Source organism: Lissotriton vulgaris, chromosome 11 (assembly GCF_964263255.1).
Source record: "Lissotriton vulgaris chromosome 11, aLisVul1.2, whole genome shotgun sequence".
Classification (NCBI taxonomy): Eukaryota; Metazoa; Chordata; class Amphibia; order Caudata; family Salamandridae; genus Lissotriton; species Lissotriton vulgaris.
This window is the reverse complement of record NC_141699.1, coordinates 31,308,539-31,320,753: the sequence shown is the minus strand read 5'-3', so window position 1 is coordinate 31,320,753 and position 12,215 is coordinate 31,308,539. Positions and strand designations below refer to the sequence as shown.

Below are 12,215 nucleotides of genomic sequence, written 5' to 3'. Positions count from 1 at the left end.
CCAGAAGTACCGGTGACATATCCAGAATACCCAGCAGCATCAGTCCCAGAAGTACCAGTGACATATCCAGAATACCCACCATCATCAGTCTCAGAAGAACCAGTGACATATCCAGAATATCCACAAGCATCAGTCCCCGAAATACTGGTGACATATCCAGAATACCCACCAGAATCAGTCCCAGAAGTACCAGTGACATATCCAGAATACCCACAAGCATCAGTCCCAAAAAAACTGGTGACATATCCAGAATACCCACCAGCATCAGTCCCAGAAGTACCGGTGACATATCCAGAATACCCACCATCATCAGTCCCTGAAGTACCAGTGACATCTCCAGAATACCCACCAGCATCAGTCCCAGAAGTACCGGTGACATATCCAGAATACCCACCATCATCAGTCCCAGAAGTACCAGTGACATATCCAGAATACCCACCATCATCAGTCCCTGAAGTACCCATGACATATCCAGAATACCCACCTTCATCAGTCTCAGAAGAACCAGTGACATATCCAGAATACCCACAAGCATCAGTCCCAGAAATACTGGTGACATATCCAGAATACCCACAAGCATCAGTCCTAGAAATACTGGTGACATATCCAGAATACCCACAAGCATCAGTCCCAGAAGTACCGGTGACATATCCAGAATACCCACCATCATCAGTCCCTGAAGTACCAGTGACATCTCCAGAATACCCACCAGCATCAGTCCCAGAAGTACAGGTGACATATCCAGAATACCCACCATCATCAGTCCCTGAAGTACCAGTGACATCTCCAGAATTCCCACCAGCATCAGTCCCAGAAGTTCATGTGACATATCCAGAATACCCACCAGCATCAGTCCCAGAAGTACCGGTGACATATCCAGAATACCCACAAACATCAGTCCCAGATATACTGGTGACATATCCAGAATACCCACCAGCATCAGTCCCAGAAATACTGGTGACATATCCAGAATACCCACCAGCATCAGTCCCAGAGGTACCAGTGACGTATCCAGAAGACCCACCAGCATCAGTCCCAGAAGTACCGGTGACATATCCAGAATACCCACAAGCATCAGTCCCAGAAGTACCGGTGACATATACAGACTACCCACCATCATCATTCCCTGAAGTACCAGTGACATCTCCAGAATACCCACAAGCATCAGTCCCAGAAATACTGGTGACATCTCCAGAATACCCACAAGCATCAGTCCCAGAAATACTGGTGACATATCCAGAATACCCACAAGCATCAGTCCCAGAAGTTCCAGTGACATCTCCAGAATACCCACAAGCATCAGTCCCAGAAATACTGGTGACATATCCAGAATACCCACCAGCATCAGTTCCAGAAGTACCAGTGACATGTCCAGAAAACCCACCAGCATTAGTCCTCGTAGTATCAGTGATGTATCCAGCTCACCCACCCACATCAGCCCCACATGCACAGTGCTGTTGTCACCATGGCATCTCTCCCATAATCATGACCACATCCCACTGGACACAGCGCACTTACCTGCTCTCGGAGGCCGCTGGCATCCTCTGACAGACCACAGCTCCCGGAGAGTACCTCCCCTCGAAGTCTGTGTTCTCCTTCACATCCCAGAGCCAGGGGCTGCTTGCTCGAACTCCAGAGAGGTGCACCCCTTTCTTCAGCTCCGCCCTGCAAACAAACAACAACAAGTCACTCATCCGGGACGACTGATGCCCCAGAGAAGTCTGCCACTGTCAATCAAGTGTGGTGTCTGCCCCCTCACCTGGGAAACGCTGGCATAGAAAGTTTTCTTAGAGACTGAACCTGATTCTGCCCATCTTGTACCCTCTAATGAAAGTGACCCCTTCCCAGGGGCCCTGAATATTCCAGACTTTGAGGTCATATATTAATTATGAAGGCCAGAAGGCCCAGCTCCACTCTAAAGCCCGCACAACCCTTAGTAAAAACACTGGGCCTTATTTATGAGGCCTTGCGACAGTTTTGCGCTTTTGTTGCGTCATTTTTGTGACACACTCCAGCAATGCGTCACCTTTGCGCCATACAGATACATCAGAAATACTGACGAATCTGTAACTCCTTGCATCATGATGCGTCATACAGTAAATATGATGCATCAATCATGTCGCAAGGAGGGTGCAATGAGAAGTGAAGCATCGCTGCTTTCACGCAGCGATGCGCCACTTCTCTTAAACGAGGCCCATTGTTTGTGGCTTGTTGCTCTTGGTTGTTAGTGCATCCTGGTGTCTTGTTTCCTTCCCTGCCACCTTCTCCAGGTCCTCTGGGCCTCATTCTACTCCAAGAATTTGAAACCACTCTACCTCCTGCAACACCCTCTCCCAGGAGATTCCAACACCCTCCTCTCACAATAAAGGGGGAATGTACAAACTCCCCACACTGCTTCAATCCTAATAGATGTTCTAGAAAAGTTTATAATTGAAGGAGAAACAGAAGAGGTCAAAGTTCTCTTTCCACTTCCTTTTAATTTCCATGGAAACCAAAGCGGAGTTTGGCTTCTCTGTCACATTATTACAGATGTTTAACTGAAAATAGAAACATGAATAGAACGGCGGGTATGTCGGGAGGAGAGCTCGGATATGAAACCCATGCGTTGCACCCCTCTCTGGCGCTAGGGCCAGCAGTCCAGTCGCTTCCCTAGTCCTAGTGGTCAATGCTCTGCCGCTGCAGTAATTGTGGGGTTTCATCTTGTTATGGTTGGCACCATTGACCTCGTCATCTATTGAACTAAAACAGCGATTGGTTTACAAATGATCGAGGGCCAAATGTGCGACCTGCCAAATAGCGCCTTGCAAACTGGATCGCAATTTGCAGGGCTCTATTTGGCATGTACAACAGTGTGTTTAACACTGTTTGTGATTCTCAATGGGGGTGCAAATTGCGAGGCTCATGAATATTAATGAGCCTCTCTCAATTTGTGACCCCATTGTGAATGCCAGCTCTCCCAGGGATGGTGGCCTGCTGGGCTCAGAAGAGCACCATGTCTGGGACTGCTTTTAAATAAAGAAGTTTTTTTTTAATGCGGCCCGTTTTCCTTAAAATTTGCCTTTAAAAATAATATTGCCCTTAAAAAATATTATTGCATGGATTTGCAAAAAGGAGGGGTTCCCATGGGACACCTTCCCATTTGCAAATGCATTACCACCTACTTGAAGAAGGTGGTAATTTGCAAGTGTTTTGCGACCACAATTGGTACAAAGTTTTGCAGTCGCTATAGCGAGTCACAGAGCAGTATTTTGAGTCACAATTTATTTGCGACTCCCAAAATATTGTTTGCACAAGGCCCATGCTTTTTTGGCATGCGGAAACGGGTTTAAGACCCATGCCCCGTACATATGGCCCCTGATGTACTCAGTCTAGAGGCCCACATGTGAAGCATGTCTTAGATATCATGCAGCGCAGGCGCGTACTGTCTAGAAGCGCAACCTCCCTTGCAGGAAATGTGACAGTGTCACACCTCACAAGAGCAGCACGGCGGCTGCCCTCCTGAAATGTCAGCGTTATTGCCTCTGAAGGTACAGAGAGATCTCAAACAGCATTGTGTCTGCTCTGGGGAAGAATTTTAATAATAACATAGTTTTAAAAACAGCAACCACAACAACAATACTAACAATAGCAGAAACAAAACTGAATATAATAAGAAAAAACAAGCATTGGTAAACCCAGTAGCTCACACTTATATATCTCCATACACTAATTATTTAACCCTTGAACTCATCTGTCTGTCTTTACAGTCTTTCACTCATCATCCATGCACTTGTTCCCTCATTCTAGTACTCATGAATCTATTCATCCACCCAGAGGCTCATTTCTTTGCATTCACCCATCTAAAGTACCACACACACACACACACACACATGCGCGTGCATGCACGCGCACACACACACACGCACATAATCTCACAAATCAGTGAAGATGCACTTTCAGTTAAAGTCTAGCTCTATGACCAAACTGTCCTTCCCGATCAGTTGCTCTAGGAAAGAGCTTTTTTGGAAGACAGATTACTGGGAACTTTTCCCACAGGGCTGCAGTACCTAAAAAAAGTTCTCATGAAAAGAAAGACACCTCTCACAGGGACACATTATATATGGGATCATGCAGCTCCAGCAATATATTGTAAGGATGTTCCAAGTCTCTGAGGAGTTCCATGGCCATACAGAGGGATGAGGCTGAAGGCCGAGTTCCTTTAGCAGGATATGGAATTCCAAGGTGGCTTGCAATATCCTTCTGATGTACTGAAGGGGGTACTTTATTCCTTATAATATATTTTCGAACGTCACTTTTCCCATAAACCATTTAAAACCTTGATGCGTAGCTCTTTTATATGAAAGAGTTAGCATGTTTGCAAATATGAAGAATAAAAATCTAATCTCTATTGCAACATTAAAGACATTAAAAAAGCTGTTGGATGTTTGTTTTAAAGTGATATCAGAACCCGTTTAATACCAGTCTGTTTAAAAAAAACGAAATTCAGTTGCTCAGAATGTGTAGAAACATGCAGAAAGATTCTGACTTTTCTATAATTACCTAAGGAGCACATAACAAAAGTAAACTAGTTGTGATACTTATCTCCTTTCTGATTGTCTCTATGCAGCTAGAAAAAAAAGGTAAGAGAAAGAAAAGCAATGTTTAGTTTTTCTTTAAAAAGCTGCTTTAATTATGGTCTGTGACCTGACCTGCCTTTCCTCTCAGCTACTGGAGATGGCAGCGGGCATGGTGATGTCAGAACTCGATGGAAATAAGTTATTACAGTTGAGTTCTGATGTCATTTCTTTATAAATCAGTGAAATAAATTAGATTTTTTTACTCCGCAATTGTAGAATTCCATGCATTATATATAGCACTATAGTTGGGTAACAGTAAATTATGGGGATATTTTTACCGAGGGGTTGTTAGTGATGTTAACTAGAAGAGAGCGAAGCTGGAGTTGTCTATGATGTCACTTGGAATCGCGTGGTGAAAAACATCCCTGCAATTGACTTTTTATCCAAGTACAATCTTATGTTATGTATGGCACCCAGCATCGTTTGCTCCTGCCTTCAACGACTGTGCAAGGAGAAGATAATGGGAGAGCTACACATGACGTGCCCTCTTCTCTCATATGCAAATGTGAAAAATAAAAATCTTACTCGCTATCTTTAACCAAAACCCCCACCTTACCTGCCTTCCTTCCCCCTCCTGCAGCTGTGCTTTCTGCTTTCATTCAAAGCAGACCAGAGGTGCTGCACTGACAGCTCTCAGAGCCCCCTCCCCCGTCACTGGTCTGGGGGCCTTTGTTACACCACACCAGTTGAGAACCAGTTGACTGTTTCGAGGTCATAGCAAGGAGATGTGACTTTTAGAAACTGAAATAAACCATAGAGACTCTCTTTGAGAGCCATACATTACAAACCCAATGATGTAAGCCCCAAAAGTGCTTATGACTTATAGCTTCAAAACCGCCACATGCACTAAATGCATTAATTCCATAAATACATTGGTGTGAAGGGTGGCATGGCATTACAGAGTGTAGAATTAGGATAACCATGTGTATGTATAACAACATATCTACTTGACATCATCTGGAAATCAGGATGTTGGGAATTCAATAGTCACCTGTTGGAAAAAAGAGTCCACAAGACGTCCTTGAGAATGTAAATTAAAAAAAAATCTGCCTTCTATCTGAGCTCGTTCATATTTTGAGGTTCAATGAACTAAAACATTTCTCCCGAAGGAATTGTCAGCCACTAAACCCTCCTTCTTGTTTCTTGTTTTTATGGCCCGAGAAGGGGTAAGACGGTTCTCTGCAGGGACACACTTTCTTGCAGCATCAATAATGTAGGACGTAAAAAAAACAGAGGCGCAAAAGATATTAATTTCCATTTGCACGGGTGCATACGTTTCTCTTGCTTAGTGATGGCCGTTTATATGTTTATAGTACACGCCATGAAAAGTAAATGTGTCCAGTGAACTGTGCAGCTAGCTGCATTCAATTTTAAACCCCAGCATCAGCAGGGTTCTGCTAAAGGGGATGGAAATCCCTTTAACACAAGTACATGTATGTATGTATGTATGTATGTATGTATGTATGTATGTATGTATGTATGTATGTATGTTTGCATGTATGTGGATGGCATTACTGCAGCACTAATCTGGTCAAAATGCAATGGAACAATGCACAGTGTCAAAAACAAGCATAAAGGCTATGAGTTTCAAAAGAGGTGGCTGTTTTTGGACTGTTAGTGCATCTGCATCACAATGTTCAATTCGTTAAAGAGGCGCAACTTTAACTCTTTCCTAAATTGGAGCAGCGTTAGGGTGGTCCTGATGTAAACGGGATGATGTTCCAGATCCTGGGCACAGAGATGGAAAAGGCCTGCTGTCTTGTTTTCTCTTTTCTACACTTCTTACTCTGCCATCTGAAGGTTTCCCGGCTGCGAGTGTGCCGAGAAGCACCAGAGGTGGTGAGCTTGAGTGCAAGATCGGTGCTGGTTGTGATGGCTTTGTAAATAATGCTGCTGGTTTGGAAGATGCTGTGGGCCGGCAAAGGGATCCTCCGGAGTTCCATCAGGACGGGGTTCATGTGACCACATTTCTTCAGGCCCTGGGTGAGATTGTCCTGTGAAATGTAGGAAGCCCTTGAGGGGTGCCAGTGTGGAGTCTGAGAGACCATGGAGCCGTCCAGATGCACAACCATCCAGATGTGAGAGTTTGAAGGCCTAAACAGCTTTTTTGTAATGTGTTCCTTGAGGGTGAGGTTGATGTCCATGACGACGTGTCAGTCTGTAAAGGTTGGGGTTTGAAGCCATCAAGGATGATGTCATTGATCCAGGTTGTACTGTTTCTTGCTCTTGGCAGATACCAGGGATCGGCCGTGGTTGGGTTGAGCTTCAAATAAGTACTGGACATCCAGGGCTGAATGATGTGCAGGCAGGTGTTGTATGTCTGAAGCAGAGGAGATGTTCAAGTTGAGCTGTGTATAATCAATATATTGGTGAATTGTGATGCTGTCACCTGTGAGTGGAGTACCAAGTGGATACATGTTGGCGTTCGAGATGACCGGGGGCCGTATAGGACCCTGGGGGACACTGCAGGTGAGAGGAATCTTTTCGGACCTCGAGATGCCCCTGTGAATGGCTGGTGCTGATTTGTGCTCCCACTCATCTGTTCTCGTATTTGCTGAGCTTTTTTGTTCATCATCTTTCTCTGGGTGCACAAAATTCATGTAATTTGTATTTGTGTAATTAGATAAAAATGTGGAGAATTTTTTTTGAAGATGCATAATGCCTTAAAAGGCAAATCTGTCTTTTACGGTAATATTTTAGCGTGAAATGCATGCGCGTGCCAATTTTTGACGAGAAGATGCATTTCTTGGTAAAAAATAGAGTGAAAAACCCAATGGAGGGAAGTAACAGCAGCTCATATTTCCTGGGTGCTCACAGTAAAATATTGTTGCAAATTGCATAGAATTAAGTGATCTGCAAAAATGGCATATTTCAGGAACTTTGGATAACAATCCTAATATAAAATCCCAGAAATTAATATTAACTCAAATCCTGCTGGCGTAATTCAAATGTTCACTGGGGCTACTCATGTCCCAGTTGGTTTTAGATCTTGTGGGCATGGTCCAGGTAGATCTTGATGTTCAGCGTCAGGAATCATGTCACTTTACAGACACTCACCCCAGTCACAGATCTGGAATAAATCCATCAACGTTCTTTAGCTCACTTCGCCACCCCAGTTCATACCCAGCCATATGCAAATCAGTCTTGGCTGGGTATGAGTGTCTGAAAAGTTTCAGCGCTCCGTCCATCATCTCCTTGTGTTTTCTTTGTTCGCTCTAAGTTGGCAGGGTATGCCCAGACGTGGGTCCCTTGCTCACTTTGCCACTGGATTCAAGATAGCCTGGCTGATGAGGGGTGTTACCCCGAAACCAGTTCCAGGATGTTTGTTTCCGGCTTAGGGAAGACCTGGCTTGGCAGTTTGGGCTGGACTGTTCCCATGAGGTGCAGGGTCAATACTGATTTGCATATAGCTGGGTATGACCTGAGGTGGCAAAGTGAGCCAAAGAACGATGATGGATTTAACCCAGATCTGTGACGGAGTGAGTCTGAAAATTTTCAGCGCCCATACCCATCATCTCCTGGTGTTTGCTTTGTTCGCCCTAAGTTGGCAGGGTATGCCCAGGCATGGGTCTCTTGCTCACCTTGCACTGGATTCAAGCTAGCCTTGCTTATGAGGGGGGTTACCCCATAAACCAGTTCCAGGATACTTGTTTCTGGTTCCAGAGGCCTACTGTGCTGCCAGGAGAAACCACCACAGGGACTACTTGCTTTGTTGTGCTGACTTGCTTGTCTGCTGGGCTGCTAGAGAGACTGCAACTCTGCTCAAATATACTAGTGTGCTGCCTGCGTCCATGCTCTGTGTGCATCCCAGTGCTATCAAGGGACTGGTGGCATGCCCCCTCCCTGTTCTGGTGGGAGTTTTGAGGATTCAGAAGGATTCTCTAATATAGCCAACAACCGGTCCTGGGACTCATGGATCCAGCCATCCAAATCGTTATACAGTGTGGGGAGCGCTCTTTGGCCTATGGGGAGGAAAAGTGTGTGCTGAAGTGCTCCTCCTTTGCCTCCAGGACCCCAGGACGTGCTGGTCCAAGCGCCTAGACAACTTTAGAGAGGTGTCTTTCGAGTGATCTGTGTGCAGCTCACCGAGAGACCCATGCTGAGCCGACTGTCAGCCATCCTGCAGGAACAGGTTGCCTGGCAACAGAAAGGGACTAGCACTGGAGAACATCCTGGAAGCATCTGCTACACCTGTGGGTGGGGCTAACCCTGCACGCCGGTACCATTTGCTTGAAGTTGAGAGGCAACATCGCAGAATCACTGCACCAGGGACCACTCCTTTGATTGACCATGGAGATCATGGCTGCGGCTTGGACCGACCTGAACTTTACACATTGCCTCTGATGATATGCCTACCTGCTCTGTACCACGCTACCAGAGGATGAGCACAGGTTATCTTTGGTGTGTAATTGACTTGCCCTCGCTCGAGCGGCTGCTTCTGCCTGGTTTACGTGCGCACATTAGCCAACCAGAAACACCACTTCCAACAATGTCTATTTAAATTTGCTTCATAATGTTCCATCATTTTTTAAGATCTAATTTAAGGGATGGCACTTTCAAGCCCCTACAGTAATGTCTCAATGCAGACTCCTGTTGTTGCATTCATTCCCCCCACTCTCTATCACTCCGGGGCTCTGCCTGACTGGCCCACCCTTTCTTTCCACTTCTCACCATTGTCACTTCTTCTCTTTTCCATCCTCTCTCTGTACATACCTTTCCCCTTCCTCTTGCCCCTTATTATTATTATTATTATTGCATTTATTGAGCGCACAGCTACCCGGAGGTTTCCCGGCGCTTGCCTTGGGAACCCGTCCTGGCTTTTTTCCCTGTGAGATAGCCCCTACATGGCATCCCCAAGGTGAAAGCCAGGCATCCCGCCGCAGGGGGGCCGCTGTGGAGATTAAGCAAGCTTAATGCCCAGAGTTCCAGAGTGAGAACCCATGATTAGAGCAGGCACCGAAGCGAGAATTATCGAGTCCGTGGACATTTGAGCTCAAGACCCTGCCGCGTCGGGAATTGAACCCTGGTCCCGGGTCTGACCTCAGCTTCCAGGTCTGCCTGCTCTACACCGTGAGCCACACTTCTCCCTTCCCTCTCCCTTTTTTCCCTTATTGTATATAATTGTTGCTTGATAACGGTGCATGTGCCTCAATCATCATTTTCACCTCCCTTGGGGTCCGTAGAGGACTTACACATCACCGCGTGTATTGCTCTCTTTTTACCCTTTATTTATGCCAATAAAAATAATTGCTACAAAAAAATGCAGAATCCTCCACTTGGCCACATGATTGCCACAGTCTTATGTTTGGTGCAGTAAACACTCAGGGGCAGATTTACGAGCCCCTTGCGCCACTTTTCCGTAATTTTTAACATGGGAAAAATGACGGAAAAGTGGCGCAAGGGGCTTGTAAATCTGCCCCTCATTGTTTGGGCGTCTTGAAGCTAAGATGGCGCGCACTGGCCAATCATGCGCTCTATCTTGCTGAGAATGACTTTCAACTGTGTATAGCAGGAGCTATATATATATACATATACTGATCACCCTGACATGCCGTCCACCCCACTGCAGGCAGCCTACAGCCACTCACAGGGTTGGTGGCTATAGCAGGCCCTGCGCCTGCCGCCCGTGGCTGTGTGCATCAAGCTCTGAGCACAGAGCCTGGCCGCAGGCCATGCACGAAAGCTGTGTTTGTGGATGATTCACATCTTACAGCCAGGAAAAATACTTAAAATAATTGTGAGTCTTTCTTTGGATTTGTGTATCTGAATCACCAGTAATAGATAAATAAATAATAGGAAATTCCCACTTCCAGGGTCTGAGAATCCATTGGGCGGATCCGCGAACAATGGAAGATCAATAGCCAGTTTTGGGAGGTAGGATCTGCCCCTTCAAACGCTCTCTGGGACCAGTGATGCTCCTCTTGCTCCCTAGCACTCCGCAGACACATTTTGTTTAGGGTGCGCTTCTGTGAGTCGCGTCCTGTATTGGCGGCTACAGCAACATTTTCTGCCTGCGATGACATTATCAATTTTTTTCTTGGAAATGGATCCTTAAAGGGGTTGGAATTAAAGGAAAAGATGTATAAAAGTCCCTCTTTGATCAGCACTATGAAGCCAGCCAGGCACTCTTTTGTAACATAAACATCTCAAAAGATGCTGAACAGATCTACACAAAATAGAAGAAAAGGCAAAGTATCTCTTTTTAACTACAAAGGTCGGTAGATCCCATGCCAACAAGTGGAGTAAAGTTCATAACACGTTCTACTTTGCACAATGTCTCTGAACTGTGGGAACCTGGTACGTCTTTGCCAACTTTGACATCGGTTTGGAAAATCCTCTTCCTCTCCCTCTGGCTGCCTTCAGGGCCAGTGGTCTGTCTTCCTCTCCCTGGAAGTTTACAGCTCAGTCATAGTTACTCTCAGAAAACACAACATAAAGTCTCATGGCCGCCATCTTGTGACACAGATCATTGTTGTTGAGATAGAATCTTTCAGCTCTCCCAGACCTCATGGGACAATACAGCCTCATAGCCCTTTGCTGCGAGGGCTGTACTGTTTGTTAAAGGCCCACGTTATAGGCCTGAGCCACAGTGAGGCCACTTCTTTGTCTTCAATGGAGCTCCCAACATTCCAATGTTCTAATGGTTACTTGGAGGTCTATCGTAGCGCATAGAACCTCGGCATCTCTGAGGTAGAACCTTGGAGCATTTCAGTGTCATGACACCTTCAAGATAATCACTGGCTCTACCAATAAACATCTCAACATACATCTCACCCGGAGGCCAAGCTCATTCAACAGCTTCATGCATCTGTCACTTAAACAAGTAACTTCCTGTGGTTGGCACACTGCAGATCAAACAATCATTACCAGGTCCCAGGCAAAGCAGACCAGAGATCAGCAGTTTACACAAACGGCAGCTGATACCCAAAGGCACACAATACATTCATTTTCAAAGTACACAATGACATAGATTTTCCCAATTGCTGCGCCTGACCCGCGAAGCGCTATGATTATCGCAGTGATAAAAGCGATGTCAGATAGAGACTGAAATCAACCAATTAAAGTGCTGAGGAGTTTCTTTCTATTTGTCAATGTGTCTGTTGAGCACCTGTGTTTTTATCTACTTAGCACTTAGCTTCCAGCCGTTGTCCTCTCTGCCAGGCTGGTAATGACTGTGGTATTATTGCTAAACTGTTGCTAAGGCGGAACAGCAGGACGCCTAGAAATAATAGCATTATAAAGTGTGGCTAAGTGCAGCGCCGCACTGTCAACCAGCTGAATGTGACATCGCAACATCAGCAGACTGTGATGTAGCAAAGCAAGCCGTCTTTGGCTGGCATCTAAAGCCAGACACAATGAGGCAGACCAGGAGACTTATCTGGTTACTGGGATACATAATTTTACTGCTCGGCTGTAAATTGGTGTGACGTGTGGAGGGACTCCAACATTGTCACACTTTGTGCTAATTGTCACAAATGTTTACAACCATCAGAGTGAGGAAGTGAGGAAGAGAGATTTCAGGGGTTAACCTCCATTCTTATAAGTTGGAAAGTCCACAACAGAGAGTACTGGCTGTCCCATCCCATCCCATTTAATCCC

At 45.7% G+C, this 12,215-nt stretch overlaps 1 protein-coding gene across 1 annotated transcript in view; it reads right to left on the bottom strand.

The window, feature by feature from the left end:
• The window catches only part of TMEM132D (transmembrane protein 132D), a 1,618,295-nt gene that overhangs the window by 931,763 nt on the left and 674,317 nt on the right, over nt 1–12,215 (bottom strand). The window contains exon 3 of the mRNA XM_086942675.1: nt 1,519–1,665. Within this exon, the coding sequence (XP_086798801.1) occupies nt 1,519–1,665 (147 nt within the window). The remainder of the gene's footprint in view (nt 1–1,518; nt 1,666–12,215) is intronic.